At 34.6% G+C, this 18,036-nt stretch overlaps 4 protein-coding genes, 1 long non-coding RNA gene and 1 pseudogene across 8 annotated transcripts; 2 read left to right on the forward strand and 4 right to left on the reverse strand.

Annotated features, from left to right (window-relative positions):
- Positions 1–747: 747 nt before the first annotated feature.
- Positions 748–2,822, forward strand: LOC104729346 (haloacid dehalogenase-like hydrolase domain-containing protein At4g39970). 3 transcript variants are annotated; one of them, XM_010448284.3, is made up of 10 exons: positions 748–1,368; positions 1,459–1,503; positions 1,591–1,641; positions 1,733–1,807; positions 1,909–1,942; positions 2,040–2,095; positions 2,186–2,245; positions 2,335–2,394; positions 2,492–2,538; positions 2,665–2,822. In XM_010448284.3, exons 1-10 carry the CDS (start codon positions 880–882, stop codon positions 2,711–2,713), a joined length of 966 nt encoding a protein of 321 aa, XP_010446586.1. In that variant the 5' UTR covers positions 748–879; the 3' UTR covers positions 2,714–2,822. The 3 variants fall into 3 exon arrangements, 2 of the variants coding, with proteins under 2 accessions (XP_010446586.1, XP_087333945.1); XR_015574033.1 differs by having other exon boundaries at positions 770–1,368; positions 1,889–1,942; XM_087477819.1 differs by lacking the exon at positions 1,909–1,942 and having other exon boundaries at positions 770–1,368; positions 1,943–2,095.
- On the reverse strand, positions 2,767–5,795 carry LOC104729345 (chaperone protein dnaJ A6, chloroplastic). The gene is made up of 8 exons (XM_010448283.3): positions 5,643–5,795; positions 5,094–5,217; positions 4,819–4,960; positions 4,622–4,679; positions 4,435–4,477; positions 4,199–4,247; positions 4,025–4,108; positions 2,767–3,938 (listed from the first exon to the last, which is right to left on the reverse strand). Exons 2-8 carry the CDS (start codon positions 5,204–5,206, stop codon positions 3,081–3,083), a joined length of 1,347 nt encoding a protein of 448 aa, XP_010446585.1. The 5' UTR covers positions 5,207–5,217; positions 5,643–5,795; the 3' UTR covers positions 2,767–3,080.
- A 248-nt stretch (positions 5,796–6,043) lies between these two features.
- Positions 6,044–7,766, reverse strand: LOC104729347 (uncharacterized). Of its 2 annotated transcripts, none has more exons than XR_015574034.1 (4): positions 7,048–7,746; positions 6,699–6,798; positions 6,519–6,586; positions 6,044–6,426 (listed from the first exon to the last, which is right to left on the reverse strand). XR_015574034.1 is itself a non-coding variant. In XM_087477820.1 (4 exons), the coding sequence occupies exons 1-4, from the start codon at positions 7,669–7,671 to the stop codon at positions 6,213–6,215; spliced, it is 999 nt and encodes a 332-aa protein (XP_087333946.1). In that variant the 5' UTR covers positions 7,672–7,766; the 3' UTR covers positions 6,044–6,212. The 2 variants fall into 2 exon arrangements, 1 of the variants encoding a protein (XP_087333946.1); XM_087477820.1 differs by having other exon boundaries at positions 6,706–6,798; positions 7,048–7,766.
- A 2,130-nt stretch (positions 7,767–9,896) lies between these two features.
- Positions 9,897–12,459, reverse strand: LOC104729348 (pentatricopeptide repeat-containing protein At4g39952, mitochondrial). The gene has a single exon (XM_019233449.2). It carries the CDS (start codon positions 12,397–12,399, stop codon positions 10,051–10,053), a length of 2,349 nt encoding a protein of 782 aa, XP_019088994.2. The 5' UTR covers positions 12,400–12,459; the 3' UTR covers positions 9,897–10,050.
- A 2,719-nt stretch (positions 12,460–15,178) lies between these two features.
- On the forward strand, positions 15,179–15,799 carry LOC147930088 (uncharacterized). Its single transcript, XR_015574035.1, has 2 exons — positions 15,179–15,286; positions 15,450–15,799. It is a non-coding gene; the product is annotated as an uncharacterized LOC147930088 (long non-coding RNA).
- Positions 15,800–16,417: 618 nt separating this feature from the next.
- LOC104733092 (receptor-like serine/threonine-protein kinase SD1-8 pseudogene) lies at positions 16,418–17,701 on the reverse strand (annotated as a pseudogene).
- Positions 17,702–18,036: the final 335 nt, after the last annotated feature.

An 18,036-nucleotide genomic window follows, 5' to 3' on the forward strand; every position in this document is an offset into this window, starting at 1 on the left:
AAATTTCGTCCTTTGAGATATTTTTTTTTTGTTCAAGACGTGGAAGAAGCATTCTCTCTCTTTAGGACGAATTTTACAATTATGAAATGACTAATTTTGTTGTATATTCAAAGTAAAGAATGTTTCAATTTGATTGAACTAATTAATAAAAATGGATAGTTTACATATTCACAATCTTTTTCGTTTGTTTATGGTTTAAATATTTTATAATTGTGTGCATTGAAAATTTTGAAATAACTTATGACTCGTATGTAATTACACTTTTGTTAGGTAGCTCGATAAAACATTTTTTAAAATTAATAAGGGGGAAGACTAGGAATTGGGGTTAATGACATAAATAGGGCTTCACCAACCAAATCCACCAATCAAGTTGCATACATATGAATCTTAAAGATTAATAATTTTCTATTTTATCACCTAACCCTTTTGTAAGATATGATTTGAATTCATGATGGACCACGACTCCCCTTTCTATATTTGTCACCATCTTATATACTAACTTCCTTTTATATCTATAAAACAGAAGAACTAAAGGAAAAACAAAAAATGGATAATTATAAACCATGCCATAATCATTTACAACAAAATTAGAGAATTTAATGGATCATAGATTTCTATTTCTTTTAAAATCTGTTTTTATTGGATATAAAAAGTTTAAGGCTATGGTGGTGAAAATACTTATATGGAACAAAAAAAAAAAAAAACAAAAAAGAGCGGTAAAAGTTAAGTTGATGACCGTTAAAATGCAAAGAAGAAGATTAGCCTTACAGAAACGATTAGGAGCCACAGATTTTTATTTTTGCCTATTTTATCTCATAAGAAGTCGTCACAAAGTCCTTCTCTGTAACCACTCAGCGGTACTCCTCATCATCATCATCAATGGCGGTTGTTTATTGCAACCACTCAGCGGTACTCCTCTCTCCTTCCACCGCCGTTTCATCCTCCCTTTCTTCTACCTCGTCGTCGCTGCTCGTCGTCGGCTTCAAAACGCTGCGTTTCAAATCAAGAAGCGTTTACTCGAAAACCAGAGTATCTCCTGTCTCGGCATTATCATCGTCGTCTCCTCCTCCTTCACGGTCACTCGAAGCTCTCATTTTCGACTGCGACGGTGTGATCCTCGAGTCGGAAAACTTACACCGTCAAGCTTACAACGACGCTTTCTCGCATTTCGATGTTCGTTGCCCTCCTTCTTCCTCTGAGTCTCTTGACTGGAGCCTCGACTTCTACGATAAGTTTCAGAACCTAGTCGGTGGTGGAAAACCTAAAATGCGTTGGTATTTTAAAGAAAACGGATGGCCAACTTCAACCATTTTTGTCTCACCTCCTGAGAGTGATGATGATCGAGCCAAGTTAATCGATACTCTTCAGGTCACTCACTCACTCACTCACTCACTCACTTTATCTCTAAATAGTTTTTAACTGCAAAACTAAAAGGTTTGAATTTTATATCTTTTGCAGGATTGGAAAACTGAGAGGTATAAAGAAATCATAAAATCAGGAAGTGTAAGTTGTTTTGATTATCTTAGTTTTTGATTTGTTCTGAGGAGATAAACTAATAATAATAAATCTCTCTGTTTTTTTGGATTTCAGGTAGAACCAAGACCTGGTGTAATAAGACTAATGGATGAAGCAAAAGCTGCTGTACGTAATGAGATCTTCTTTTCATATATTACCTTTTTGTAAATGTCTGAATTGGAATTTAGGTTCTTGAAATACTCTTCTTTTACTACAGGGGAAAAAACTAGCTGTTTGTTCTGCAGCTACAAAGAGTTCGGTTATAATGTGTCTCGAGAACCTCATCGACATCGTGAGTTGTTTTCTTTTCGCCACTCTCTTATCATTTGACCGTGCTTCTTTCGAGTTTTTTTTTATTTCTTTTCTTTATCAGTTATATTTATGTCATCTTAGGAGCGGTTCCAAGGACTTGATTGCTTCCTTGCAGGTGATTTCATCACTTTCTCTCTTAAGAGTTACTTACTCACTCGGTATGTCTGTGTTAAACACTTTTTCCAAGTTCTCGAATCCATTTGTTATTGCAGGGGATGATGTGAAGGAGAAAAAACCCGATCCTTCGATATATATTACAGCTGCCGAGGTAATATCAATCCAAGAAAGCAAAAACTTTATATTAAAACTTAACAAGAATTAGCCAAGTCTCACAGATTTTGGATTCTGTTGATTGCAGAAGCTAGGTGTTTCAGTGAAAGACTGTTTGGTCATAGAGGACAGTGTGATTGGCCTGCAGGTAAAAAATATCTTATCTTTTGCTCGTCTTCGCTCTTCTTACATACACCTCCAAACACCCTAAACTGGCTTTTGAATATCAATCTATAGGCTGCTACAAAAGCAGGGATGTCATGTGTGATCACATACACTTCTTCAACCTCTGATCAGGTCTGGTCAACAACATCTTCATCTTCTTCTCTTCCCTCTTCTCCTATTCTCTTTTACAACTCTTGGTATTAATAACAGTCAAAAACTTGGGTTTCAGGATTTCAAAGATGCTATCTCTGTATACCCTGACCTCAGTAATGTGAAGTAAGTAGGCTCATACATCAATCAATTCCACTTAGAGTATCTCACAAGAATTTTGCCAAAAGGTTCTCTCTTTTCCTCGTACCCATTATTAGCTAACTTATCGTCTTTCCTTGTTGTTGTTTGTAGATTGAAAGACCTGGAAACTCTACTTCAAACCATCGTTACTGCAGCTTGACACATTTGTCTCCTTCTCATTTTTGTCTGTTCTTCTGCAACTGTACATTTGTCTTTGTTTAATAACAACTTTTCATAATAATTTAAAAAAGAAGATTCAAATGTATAAATAACAGTACAATACAATCAAGACCTAGCCTGAATCCTGATAAATCCATAAAAATTGTTTTTAAAAAAGTAAAATACAAAAATTGAAGAGGAAAAAACCAAAGAAAGTGTTCTTCAATTTTCCTCTCACCTAATATAAGTCTTTCTTCTCCCTCTTTGCTTTATCTTCTCCATCATTAGAAAGAAGACAAGCAGCTAGAGGAGGATGATGATGAATCTATATATAACACCACATTTTTTCATAATCTGTGTGTTTGGTTTTATCTCCTGCTATTAGCTACCTTGTTCTTGCTCATATCAGCAAGCTCCTCAACAAGTTTCTTCTCTTCTTTACTCAATCTCTTAGGAATCTCAACTTGCACTCTCACTAACTGATCACCTCTCATCTTACTCTTATTCAAAACCGGAACTCCTCTTTTCGCCATCACCAGCGTCGTGCTCGGTTGTGTCCCTGCTGGTACTTTCAAATCCACCTCTCCATCCACTGTAGGAACCTTCAAAGTCGTTCCCAATATGGCATCTACATACGATATCTTACACGTATAAAGTATATTCGTATCATCACGCTTCAGAATCGGATCCGGAATCACCTCAATAACAGCAAAGAGGTCTCCTGATGATCCACCTCTCTTTCCCGCGTTCCCTTCTCCCCTTACTCTTAACCTACTTCCAGAGTCCACACCAGCAGGAACTTTAAGACTAATCCGCTTTGTCCTTCTCAAACGTCCATCTCCTGAGCATGCGCCACATGGTTTTGAAATCTCTCCAGTTCCGTTACATGGAGAGCAAGTCATGACTTGTTGGAATACACCGAGTGGTGTTCTTGTCGATGCTACCACCTGTCCTTGCCCGCCACACGTTTTGCATTTGGTCGGTTTGGTTCCTGCCTTTGCTCCAGAACCATTGCAAGTCCCACAGCTCTCTAACCGAGATATCTCAATTTCTTTCTCGATACCAAAAACAGCTTCTTTGAAATTCAAGATTAGTGAGTAATACTCGTCTTCACCGTCGATAGCTCTGCTCCTTGAACCTCTACTACCCATTCCACCGCCCATTCCTCCCATCCCACCCATTCCTTCGAATAATGACTCGAATAGATCAAATGGATTACTATAATCCTGCAATATTACATTAAAAAGAACAGCAATGTCAGATCATCAGAATGCTGATTCAAATGTCAAAAGAGAAGAATATATATATATACCCCCATGCCTCCCATTCCAGCGCCTTTAACTCCTGCCTCGCCATATCTGTCGTATAGAGATCTTTTTTCATCATCTGATAAGATCTGCAAGAAAATAAAACAATGGTTAGGCTCTTTGAAGTATCAGCACAATCATTAAAGCTAAAAGCAACTAAAGAAGAAGATGGACTTTACCTCATATGCATTACTGATTTCTTTAAATTTATCTTCTGCCCCAGCATCCCTGTAATCAAAGTGTAAACAGAATGGTCACGACTAAAACCTTCAGAAGCAGTTTCAATTCTCTTTCTATAGCGTTTCTCAAATATTTGTAATTGAGCTCTAACAAAAAACACACCAATTTCTATGCAGGAAGGTAATAACACATATTTGCAACTTATATTGGATGCTTGAATTTAAGTTAAACTTACTTGTTCACATCCGGATGGTAACTCCTCGCGAGCTTCCGATAAGCTGAAAAATAGGTGCAGAGCAAAACAATTTCCTTGTCAAACTATCGAAGATCACAACTCGACAAGCTGAACACATGAAGCTCAGAGAGAATCATCAACGAAAGCTACACATCACTGTTGAACTCGGTGAAATGAAATCACATACCACTTTTAATCTCAGCTTTGGTTGAATTTTTCGAGACTCCAAGGACAGAATAGAAATCCTGGAAATTGAACACACACACACACACACACTCGTTAGCATAAAAAAGCTTAATTTTGCAACAACAACAACAAGAAAAAGTATATAAGAAATTAAGAGAATCATCACTGAATATGCAAAGAAAGGGAGTGAAAACATACAGTATCGGCTCTAACAGTGAAACGAGCTCCTCTACGAGAATGTGTATTTCGGGATAGTCCTTTCAGTGACAAGAAGGGCAAGGAGCCCTGTGAGAACATACTCGACCTTGAAGCTCCCAAACAATTTATTTGGCTGATGCAACTGCAAAAAGGTTATCAAAATCAAAACCACTCGAATTAGCTTTTTCAGATATATAAACTCTACAAAGCCTTACTAAGTTATACAAGGGATGGGGTCAATTGAAACTAAGGCATGGTAAAAAGTGAATTAGTACTTGTCATGGTGAGATTCGAATCTGGTAGGATAAAAAGCTTTAACAGCAAACTGAGGACGAAGAATCCCCCAATGAGCAACACATGATGAACTTCCAAATTGTATAAGAGCCATTAAACACTCCCCTGCAACACAGGCACACCAAGTAGATTCAGCTTACATAAAAAAACCCTAGCCAACTTTAAACAAACAAACCAAAAGATGAAAGCTTTTTTTTAAAACCTAAGTAAGATATTAATACAATTTTCATGAAAAATTTCCGACCAGCGAACAGATGCAAGACAAAAAAGAAAAGAGTTTCACTTTCACCGCACCCATTACAAAACATACGATTTCTTCAACCACTGAGCAAAAATAAAGACACAGTTCAAGGAAAGAATCTTATTAAAAACACGAACTTTTGTGTCACCCAACTAACCCCTGCCGCAAAAAAAATTAAATCTTCTTGCGGATGAAAAAAAGAAGAATCAGCACAAGTGAAAGGAAACTGTGGAAGAACTAATCAAAGTTTGGATGATTCGAATCGAAGAAGAGGAAGCAGAATCATTACCGTAATCGAATGAGTGACGACGGGAGAGTTGTTGTGCGCTCTCTCTCTCTCTCTCGATAGATAAGAAAAAAACGAGTAGACTCAAATGAAACGAGGAGAGACAAACAAAGAGAAACTCTCACTCTCCCAACTTTAGCCCTTCAACTTCTTTATTATTACCAAAACAAAATTATATTAAATTTATTATATTTTACTTAATTATAATAATTCATTAATTAATAGCTTAATACTCTAGTTAGTACTACATAAATAAAACCCACCGGAGAGGTAGGTGTCACCGGCGTGCAATTGGAGAAAGTGAGAAACCGTATTAATACGAGAATTTCAACTTGATCGGTTTAATTTACGAAATCAATATCTTATTGATAACCAACCTTATTAAAGATAAAGAAAAAGGAAAAAAAAAAAAAAAAACATATTACTTTCTTGAGATACTTAAACTCCAACTTGAAGCAATGTCTTTTTTAACAGTAATATAAAATGACACATCACTGTGGGAACAAGCTGAACAATGATTTTAATTATGTTCTAACTAATAAAAACTACTTGGCAAAGTACAAAGTATACGCATCACTTGTTGATCTGATGATGATCTGGGGATATCAGGTTAGCTAACATGACTCTCTTATTAGCACTGTCTTCTGTAGAAGGAATCATCATAGCTAGAGCGTCAGTGCAAAGAAAAGATTTCATGTGTTTGTACATCTCTTTTGGTTTCTCTTCATTTATCGCATGTCCTGTCTTCTTTAGTAACACTAGTTGTGCTCTGTCTTCCCCTAAATATCTTTTAAACAAAAAGAAACTCACATTTAATTATCTATTACTACTGTCTATAATTGACAACATGAATCGGACACCAAAACAAAATATACAAACCTTTGCAATCGATGAGCTAATTCCACTGGAAAAACTTGATCTTCCACTCCCCATATAATCAACGTCGGCTGCAGCATATTTCAATGTTTTACGTATTAGAAGAATTCAAACAATGATAATCTCCTTGAGTTATTATATCTTTATGAACTCAAATAGAGAGAGAGAGAGAGAGAGAGAGACCTCAGACCTGTGTTATCTTTGCAAGGTTTGAGAATCTTCTACCCTTATGCAGAGCTTCCACAAGTTCTTTCCTTTCTTGTAGATAATCTTTACACATTACCTTTGCAAAGCAACAAATCAATCAATCAATCAATCAATCAGACAAAGAAATCTACTGTACTAATTAGTCTTGCGAACCTCAAAACTTTGGTGCTTTTTATAACTAAACTAAGTAACTCGAGACTCTTGAAACTTTTTCTCAACGAACATTAATTGATAGTATACTATATAGCTTGCTTCATTGTGAAAGAATAGAGAGCTAACTAATTATAACCACAATGATTGAAATCGCAGAAGAAGAAAGACTTACATGAATGTAGTCCATGGCAAAGCAAGAAGGTATCCAAATGGGCGGTTTGTAGAAAGATAACTGGAGAAGCCGCCGGAGCATCGAAGGAGACTGAGGGAACAAAAGGGTAGCCGCCTCCTCAGGGCTCTTCACTTTAAACATCCCGTCCTCCACGTCTTTCTCCTCCAGAGCAACCCCGGCGCATATTAGCACAACCCGATCTATCCTCTCCTTAAACTGCGCCGCCAACGAGTAGGCCACGAAGCCTCCGTAGCTGAGCCCAGCAACGGTCACCTTCCCAACACCGTAACCATCCATCGCCTTCATGACGCAACTCGCCTGGAAAGACTCTGACCGGTCTGGCCTAGTGGTGTACGAGTCGCCAAAGAATATGAGGTCCGGTACGTAGACGTTGAACCGGGGGATAAACCGGTCGATGAAGCGGTCCCACTGCCACATAGCGTTAGCTCCGATCCCGTGGAGGAGGAGGAGCGTAGGCTTGGTGTCGATGTGAGTCTGTGGGATCCAACAATGGAGGACGGTTCCGTCGCCAAGATCGGAGGTAGATGATCTGAGACCAGCGCGAGAGAAGCTGTATTGGTAACATTTGTTACGAGAAGACACGTAGCTGAAGCAACTCGCCATTGATTCTCTTCTTCTTCTTCTTCTTCTTCTTTGTGTGAGAGACTTTGCAGAAACAGAGAGACCAAGTGTGACCTTTAAAATAATAAAATGAACAAAAAAAAGAAATAAATAATTAATAAAAGTTAGATTTAAAAATTAGAATAAAATCTAAAGTGATTACGTGACTCGTTTTGATTCGTTAAAATATTAACAATATTTTGGTGAACTACCCGTTTCTGCCTTTGAAATTTATCTACAATATGAAATGAACAAAATAATAAATTTATTAGATTAACATCCGTGCTAAATCAGTATATTTTTCCGCCTAACAATATATTTTTATGGCTAATAATATATATTTTGTAATAATACATATAATATTAAAAATTTTATTTTGGATATTGTATAAATCATTTGAATTTTTTTAAAAAAATTCTTTAGAATATTCTTAAGTGTATCTATAACATTTTCTTGTAACCAACCTATATAATTTTTTTTTAAGTAACATAAATCTACAAGGCATAAATTTTTTTTTCTTACGTAATTGTTTTTCCTTCAACGCAAATCATCAATATCTGGGTGTAACAAAAAACCAAAAAATAAAGTGGTCGTAATCGACTCGTAATTTTATTTTATTGGTTACCAACAAAGTTAATTGCTAATAAAAGTCCAAAAACTACCTGTCATAAAGTTGTATTGAACAACAGCTATTAACCATTAGTTATGTTTCCATTTTTTTTAGGAAAAAAAACTTAAAAATACACCATCTATTTTTTTATTTGGAAGTTTAATACCTCGTCTTTTTTGGTTGGAAAAAAAATACCTCATTTAATTAAAACGTGTGATTTAATACTCAAACTAATAAATTTTGCTAGTTTCATACTTACGATTTTTTGACAAAAATAAAATTCCGTTTTTACCCTTACTATATCAATTAATAATTAATTTTAAATGACTTGATATTAATTTATGGACAATTCTCGGATTCATCCCCACTTAATTAGGGAAACAAATTATTAATTAAAGAAATAAAATCTGTATATCATTCAATTTTAAAGTTATTAATTCTAAACATTATATTATAGTTTTTAATTATAATATGTAAATCTAAATTACTTTTTTATAAATCCAAACCGACATATAATTTTGTTTAATTATGTAATTTAAACCCTAATCATTTTTTATAAACCCAAATTAAAATACAATTTTGTTTAATTGTAAAATCTAAACCCTAACCACTCTTTTATAAACCCAAACCGACATATTTTTTTTTTTTAATTTTAAAATCTAAACCCTAACCACTCTTTTATAAACCCAAACCGACATATAAATTTGTTTGATTGTAAAATCTAAACCCTACCACTATTTGTATACCCAAACCGACATATAATTTTGTTTAATTATAAAATCTAAACCCTAACCACTATTTTGTAAACCCAAACCGATATATAATTTCGTTTAATTGTAAAATCTAAACCCTAATCACTCTTTTGTAAACCCAAGAATTTTTCTTAATTTATAGGTTTATTTGAATTAAAATTAAGTTTATTTAATATTTCTTTATTAATTTTAATTCAAATAAAATTATAAATTAATACCAAATCATTTAAAATTAATTATTAATTGATATAGTAAAGGTAAAAACAGAATTTTATTTTTGTCAAAAAATCGTAAGTATGAAACTAACAAAATTTATTAGTTTGAGTATTAAATCACACGTTTTAATTAAATGAGGTATTTTTCTTCCAACAAAAAAAGACGAGGTATTAAACTTCCAAATAAAAAATAGATGAGGTATTTTTAAGTTTTTTTCCCATTTTTTTTATCCTGTCATTTTAGTTGTTGATTTTTAATAAACCAATAGAAAATTTTATACTAATTTATTAATAGTATACTTTTCAAAAATGTCCAATATTATTCGAATTTCCAAATAATCTTTTGGTATTATGATTGTTATTGTTTTATAAGTCAATTCAAAAGTGCATACCAATTCGTATTTTATACATAGTTCCAAAGTGGTGAATTTATACTAAAAAATGTTATGGAAAACGATAATCTTAACTGGGATTGTACGTACTTTTGTCGAGGATCGAATCTAACTAGCTACATTGCTTCAAAGTGTAACTAGAACCAATTTCCAAAATATATTATAGTAGTATAAAAAAAGAGGGCATGGAAAACGACAATATGATGATGGGATTGTGCGTTTGTACTTTTTGTCTAGGAACGAATCTAAACTAGCTTCATTGCTTCGAAATGTTACTTTATCATCATCATAGCGAAGACACTTCTAGTCATACAAACTTTAATGTTACTACAGAGCTAAATGTGATTTTATTACCATGGTTTGGGATACGTTACGCTTATCATGCAATTAGAAAAAAATCAAAGATTGTACTATTAGACTACACTATGTCCAGCTCTCTTCCCAACTCCGCTTTCCCTCATCATCTCTCGTGCCCTTTCTGCTTGTTCCCACTTACCCGCAGCACTGTACATGTTCGCCAGCATTATATAATAACCATCGTTCTGCGGATCACTAGCAACCGCACGTTCTGCCATTCGAATTCCCATCTCAAACTCCCCATAAGTCATGCATGAGCTCAACAATGTTCCCCATATGACGCCGTCTGGTGAGAATGGCATAGACATCACTGTGGTTTCAGCTTCCTGCAAATTACCAGACCGGGAAAGAAGATCCACGAGGCAAGAGTAATGCTTTAAGTTTGGTTTCACATCGTACTGATGCATCTTGAGAAGTAGATTTCTGCCTTTTTCAACTAAGCCAGCGTGCGTGAAAGCTGATAGAAGGGCGAGAAATGTAGGTCCGGTTGGTTTAACATCAGACTCTTCCATTTGTTCAAAGAGTTCTATGGCCGATTCAACCTGTCCGTGCATTCCGTAACCTGAGATCATCACATTCCAACAAACGGCATCCTTCTGATTTGCAGCATCAAACAGTTCTCTTGACTTTTCAAGGTGGCCACATTTCGCGTACATGTCAATCAGAGCAGTTGAAAGAGAAAGATTCATCTCATGCTCTGTTTCAGTGATGTACCGATGAATCACTTGCCCTCTCTCCAGAGATCCAGTATTGGCACAAGCCATAAGCAGAGTCACCAAAGTTACTGAGCTGGGTTTGAAATTCTCAGAAATCATTCTATCGAACAACGCAATGGCTTTGTCGGGTTGCTCACAATGAACATAACACGCAATCATTGCGTTCCAAGTGACAATGTCCGTATCTGCTTCACAAAACATCCTCCAAGCGACAGTCAAGTCTCCCATCTTTCCATACAAATCAATGAGGGAATTAACCACTGAAATAGTAAGATCCAAGCTAGTTTTGACAGCATAGCAATGCAACGACTTCCCTAGTAGCACCGCTCCTATGTGGGAACATGTTGATATGACAGAGGCTGCGCTAGCAGAGTCAATTTCAATACCTAGATTCTGAATCTGTTTAAATGACTCGATACACTTTACGTAACATTTCATTTTACCATAGCCTTTAAGCATTGTATTCCAAGCTTCTTTGTTCCCTCCTCCTTCAGGTATCCTACAGAAAACCTTCTCAGCCGCTGACAGAAGCTCGAATTTGCAGTACATGGACAACAACGAATTGCAAACTGTACCGTCTAAAGAAAAACAACGTCTTATGACGAACCCGTGAAAGGCTTTACCTTGAGCTACAACCATCATCTTACCTAGCTCGTTAATCAAACAACTAACGACAACACCATCTGGGTGTACTCCCTTGTTTTGCATTTCCCAGAACATATCAAAACTTTCCTTAATGTTACCTGATCTCGCCAGTGAAGCAATAACAGAAGTCCATGAAAAGATATCTTCATCATCCCCACCAAGTTCTCGGAAAGAAAGATAAGCCTCAGCTGGAACACCACCACCAGATTTCGAGTAGAATGAAAAAATCGAAGACTGGACAGTTTTAGAAGAAGAAGCTAAACCATTCTTCACCGTAAACCCATGTAGACACCTCCCTTCCTTTAAAGCTCCCAAATTCACACAAGCTTGGAACCCACATTCCAAAGTTCTGGGATTAGGCTTCTCATGATCATCATCAGAACCGAGACTAAGCATCTTGCAAAGATAACCCAAACCTCGCTCGCTCTCTCCGTTCTGAACATGGCCAGATATAATCGCAGTCCAAGCAACGACATCTCTCTCAGGCATTTCGTCGAACACGTTACACGCATCATCTAAAAACCCACACTTTGAATAGAAATAAACAAAGGAGGCTCCCACAAGGTGAAAATATCCAAGTTTGAGAAACAACCCATGAAGGAAACTCCCAACATCAAACCAAAGAAGCTCCGCAGAAGCAGAAACAACCATGGGAGCAGTGAAATGATCAGGAGGAGGAAAGGATTGGGCAGACGAAGAGAGCATAGAGAAGAAGAAACCCAAGGATCGAGTATAATCCTTATTGGAGAAATGTGCTTTGATGATAGAATTCCAAAGAAACACATCTCTTTTGCCACTAGTAACCAAATCGAAGACTCTGGAAGACAAATTGGGTTTACCGTGAGAAGCGTAAGATGAGATTAGCTTCGACGCGACGAAGATATTATCCGAGTATCCTCCGGTGATGATGAGAGCGTTGAGTTTACGCAGAGACTCTAAGCTCAAGCTCTGATCGCAGAGAATCACACTAATATGACGATCGATGTAGCTTGTGGAAGAAGAAGAAGAAGAACAAGTCCCTAGGGCTCGTTTCAACATTAGCATTATTTTTTGGATTTGCAATTTTTTCTAATTCTAATGGGCCTTTTTGGAAATATATTAATTAGTGGTGAAAATTTGCAAGAACAAGCTGTGAATATATTAGTAATTTAGTATATCTTATTATAAAGTTAGCTTTTCTTATTCTTGTTGCAGCCAACTCAGCTGCCACATCAGCCACATTTTCTTTAATTTTATGGGCCTTTAAACAATCATACAAATGACAAACTGATAAACTAAATTTTATCTAAAATCTGTAGGCCCAACACTATTTCATTCAAATTCTCTAGACCCATCACTATTTTTAAATCCTATAAATTCAACTTTTTATTTTAAAATAAATTTAAAATATTCATTTAGTGCATATTTTTTGTTAATTATAATTAATCGAAAGTTTAAATAAAAAATAATTATGTAAAATGAATTAAATGTTAAAATAAGATAACAATACTATAATTTTTCATTAGTGGTAATAATATAGTTAAAGATTTCTATTAAACTGATCATAATTTAAAACTTCAAATATCAAAACAAGGCAACCCAAGCAACACTTTCAAAGAATAAGGAAACACAACTACAAATCACTTAAAATAATTATTTGGTAGAACTTCACAAATCCATCACCAAAGACAAGGACGCAAAGAGATGAACACACATTTAATAAACTAAAAAGATTCAAATATATGAATGTCACAATCAGATAACCGTAACACAAAATTATATGAAAAAGACAACCAAAGAAACAAAAAACAACCCGGACTTTATAAAATTACAGCAAGATAAACAAGAAAATTAATTTTCCCCAAAACACAACTCACATCGAATCAAAAAAAATCACTCACAGAACAAACGGGAAAAAAAAATTACAACAAATAACACAAAACAACCGCCTTACAGATTTTAATAAGTCCTTTAAACAATCATACAAATGACAAACTGATCAACTAAATTTCATCTAAAATCTATAGGCCCAACACTATTTCATTCAAATTCTCTAGACCCATCACTATTTCTAAATCCTATGAATTCATTTTTTTATTTTAAAATAAATTTAAAATATTCATTTAGTGCATATTTGTTGTTAATTATAATTAATAGAAAGTTTAAATAAAAACTAATTATGTAAAATAAATTAAATGTTAAAATAAGAAAACAATACTATAATTTTTCATTAGTGGTAATAATATAGTTAAAGATTTCTATTAAATTGATTATAATTTAAAATTTCAAATATCAAAACAAGGCAACCCAAGCAACACTTTCAAACAATCAAGGAAACACAACTAGAAATCAGTTAAAATAATTATTTGGCAGCACTTCACAAATCCATCACCAAAGACAAAGACGCAAAGAGATGAACACACATTTAATAAACTAAAAAGATTCAGATAATGAATGTCACAATCAGATAACCGTAACACAAAATTATATGAAAAAGACAACCGAAGAAACAAAAAAACAACCCGGACTTTATAAAATTATAGCAAGATAAACAAGAAAATTAATTTTCCCCAAAACACAACTCACATCGAATAAAAAAAAATCACTCATAGGACAAACGGGAAAAAAATTACAACAAATAACACAAAACAACTCACAACTTAATTAGGAAACCTAAAGAAGCCAACATATTTTCATATAAACAAATTTGCAACCCAATTGACATTCACCTTTAACAAAATCAACAAGGGATAACCAAATATCTCCAATAGATGCGAAGCGAGTAAGGAATCAACCAAATACGCAAATCCCAAAAAAAAATCAAGGGAAAACGATTACGATAGGACTGAAAAAAACGATTACGAGCATCAAAGACATAAGTTCAATCCTCAAACCTCTAGATCGGAAAATTGCTCTTCTCCTATCCGTTCACGAGGACATCGGATTTTGAAAAAGAACAAATCAATTTCAACTCAATAACATACAAATAATGGTCCAATTAACCCACAAATTATAAGCCTTACAGAGAAATTGGGTCTGAATGAAACAAACAAAAATAGCCTAGAAAAAAAATTGACAATAAAATCCACAATAAATAACTTATTTATTTTTCTTAATAAAATCCACAATATTTTTCACTCCAAACACTAAAACATTGACAAAAAAATTACTCCAATAGTTTACAAAATACATATGAAAATATTAAACTTCAAGAAGTAATCATTGAAAATATTTAAATTTTTGAATTGTTATAGGTTTATATTTTCTCTCTCTACCAAAAAGTAATTATAAATTAATTTACAAAAAAAAACTAAAATTTTTCTTAATATGTGTGAAAGTGTCAAAACATCAATCTTTGTGAGACAGAGTCATAAAAGATTTGTATATTTACCGTATATATATATTTGTTTATCTTCAACAAAGTCATAAAAGAAAAGACACAATCCATAGAATTTTAATTAAAAAATAATGAATTTAGTGTATGTGTCAAATGATGGTTGCTGTGATGATTATGTAAATTAGTCCTGGGCATTCGGGTTTTGGAACCCGATCGGATTTGGGTTTTTGGATTTTCAAGTATTCGGGTTTAGACATATAAAACCCATTCAGGGTCTTTTATACATTTAGAACCCATTCGAATTTACACCAATGAACTAAAACTCCCAACATCAAACCATAAACTCCCTATAAAGTAGCAAACAAGTGATTGACAGCAATAAGTGGTCTTACTACTACTATTAATTCTCTCCTTACACATTTTTTTCTACCGTAACAACTATTTTTACTTATATCTTAAAATAGAAAAGTAAATTCTTTATAAATATTTCACAAAACAAAATATTCCATAAAACAAAAACAAAAAGAAAAAACAATACGATCAAAATGGCAAAAGAAGCCAAAAATGTTAGTTTTATCATATTTGTGATGATCATCATCGTATTGATTTCAACAAGTAATAAACATTTTAAGATATGAATCTCGGATTTCGATCATTTTATTTTATTTTAATTGTTTGTCTACACTTGGATTTTGAATTTTGATTAAACAATCTAAACCAAACAATTAACTAACGATTTTTTTTTAAATGGATGGTTTTTGTTTTGAAATTTATTCAGCAACTGGCTTGGAGCCTAACCCAAAAAGAATTCTTAACTCAGCAACTAGATTCAAACCCGACCCAAAAAGAATTCGAAATGTATGTCTCATAAGACGAAGCAAGACTCAAACATCTAAGACATGCAGTGCACCACATGGCGACTCATTATGCAATAAAACTTGTCATTCTGAAGGTTTGATATTCGGAAGATGTTATGGAAAAACCGCAACAAAGATATGCGAGTGCACCGGTTGTGTAGGCATATTTCCACCTAGAATCTAAAATATGTTTTCGAATATTATTGAATAACTAATAATACTATTTGATTATTGAATGAATGATGAAATAATTGCTAAGTTGATTACTCATTACTGTTTGTTGGGTTCTATGGCCAATCATTTCCTTCACATATTATTTAACTATGTATATATATATATATATATATATATATATTACTTATACTGTATGATTAATTTACATTTTTGAAATATTTCTAATTAATTAAGAATGGCAGTTTTGGAGAATAATAACCATTTTTTTATGTCATCACTGGAAACCCAAAACATAGCATTAGATGAAAGAACCAAAATAGAGCATCAAGAATATATATATATATATATATATATATATATATATATATATATATATATATATATATATTTATTTATTTCAAGAAAGTCATAAAAGTAGACACAATCCATAAAAATTCAATTAGAAAGTTAGAGAGAGAGAGATAGATAAAAAGAAAAAAAAAGAAGAAGAGTATAAGAATACCATTAGCAGCTGCAAGCTTCTTTCTTCTCATCCAGAAACAAAGAATGATGAAACTTAAAACAAGTAACAAACATCCTCCTACCGTTAATCCAATGATCGTTTTCTTATTCGCTTTTCTCTTTTCCCCTGAACAAACAAGTCTTGTCAAAATTTTATCCCAAGATAATAGGATAATAACAAAACTTAATTATATATAGAGATTTTGGATCCGAACTAACCTGCTAGCTTGACATACAAATCTTGACCCTCCCGGCTGTAATTCCGAAGATCAAACAAGTCACCGGTCCAAGTCACACAACCCTGGCTACCATTGCGCAAGTCCGTATTAGCAAACGCCGTGCAATAACAATTCGTAAGACACCTTTCCCTACATTCCTCTATCCCCATTGTAGTGTCCACAAGAATCGTTTCAGTAGCTTCTGGCAACTTCATTTTCCTAAGCTGCATAAATTCCGGTTTGAGTTTGAGATCACAACTCATCTGAGACTTCCTTACACATCTATCTTTCCAGTTTGCCAAGCTCCATCGATTACCCTGGTGGAACCCTGGGATACAGTCACAACCTATCTCTGTGTTGTTGTTGACAATATTACAGTAGCTGTTTTTCCCACACGCATCGTAAGCATCACAGACATCCGTTGGGAAAGACTGTACAATATTCCATTCTCCTGTCCACTCCCACAGCGTAAATGGACCACTGTACTCCACTCTCAATAGCTTGATAGAGCTGAAATTTGCTGTACTGATACCCAAACTGTGGGTGATTTCGTCGTCAGTCTCTGTTATGTGGACTAGTTTTCTGTAGCTCGGGCCCGAACGGTATTTAAATTCTTGCATATCATCATTGAATAGAAGACCCTGCGAAAGCTTGGAAATCTCAATCTTGTAAACGTAACTTCCACTTGCCGGGTCATCTAAGCTCTTCCAGGACCGTAGTGCTCTTGTGATGTTCGTTCTGCGGTCCCAACCTAACTTCATTCCAGGGAGTAGAGTATCCGTCGGGAAATCAAAGCTCTGCCACAGATATGGATAACTGTTCGAGGGGTATCTTAGCACGAAATTACCGTTGTGGAACAGCTCAGCGTACAAGGGTTGGTCTTCGGACAGACTGCTTGTCAGATTCGTCGTCCACGCAACCCCGCCAGATCGATCGAGGAGGACAATATTACTATTCGCGACTTCGAGGGTTCCGATAGGACTGGAGAGAGGGTTGTCTCTGTTGGCAACCCATACGACTCTCTTCGCAAATCTCTTATACCATATTCCGAGATACCAACGATCTCTTTCTTGAAATCTCTTTGCAGGTTTGAAGAAACCAAGCTCGAATACATCTCCAGGGGACACTATGATCTCTTTCTCTGTGATCCTCATAGGTAGTAGTACTCTAGCTTGTGACAATGTAGAATCGTAGCTTGCAATGGAAGGGATCAACGAAAAAAGTTGTATGAAATACAACAAGAATGCGTTGCCGTGAGGTACACTCCTCCTCTTCATCATCGTCGCAATTTTTTTATTTTTTTTTCTTTGCTTCTACTTTTTTTCGGATATTTGTTGATCATCATGCTAATTTAAACTCATACGAAGAAGAAAAACTCTCTGTTAAATAACTTTAAGTAGCAGACAGAAGAAGAATGGGTCCGTACGTTGTTGAGGTTGACTTTTCGTCACTTGGCCGATACACTTTTATAAAATATCTACGTGTGAATTTAACATTTCAACATAACATATGTCAATTTAAATATCTCAGACATAACATATGTTCTTCTATTATTTTAAATAAAATCTCTACGTGTGCATTTAATATCTCAGACACAACATATGTTTTAGTTCGT

This window comes from Camelina sativa, chromosome 12, assembly GCF_030686135.1.
Source record: "Camelina sativa cultivar CO46 ecotype springtype chromosome 12, ASM3068613v1".
NCBI lineage: Eukaryota > Viridiplantae > Streptophyta > Magnoliopsida > Brassicales > Brassicaceae > Camelina > Camelina sativa.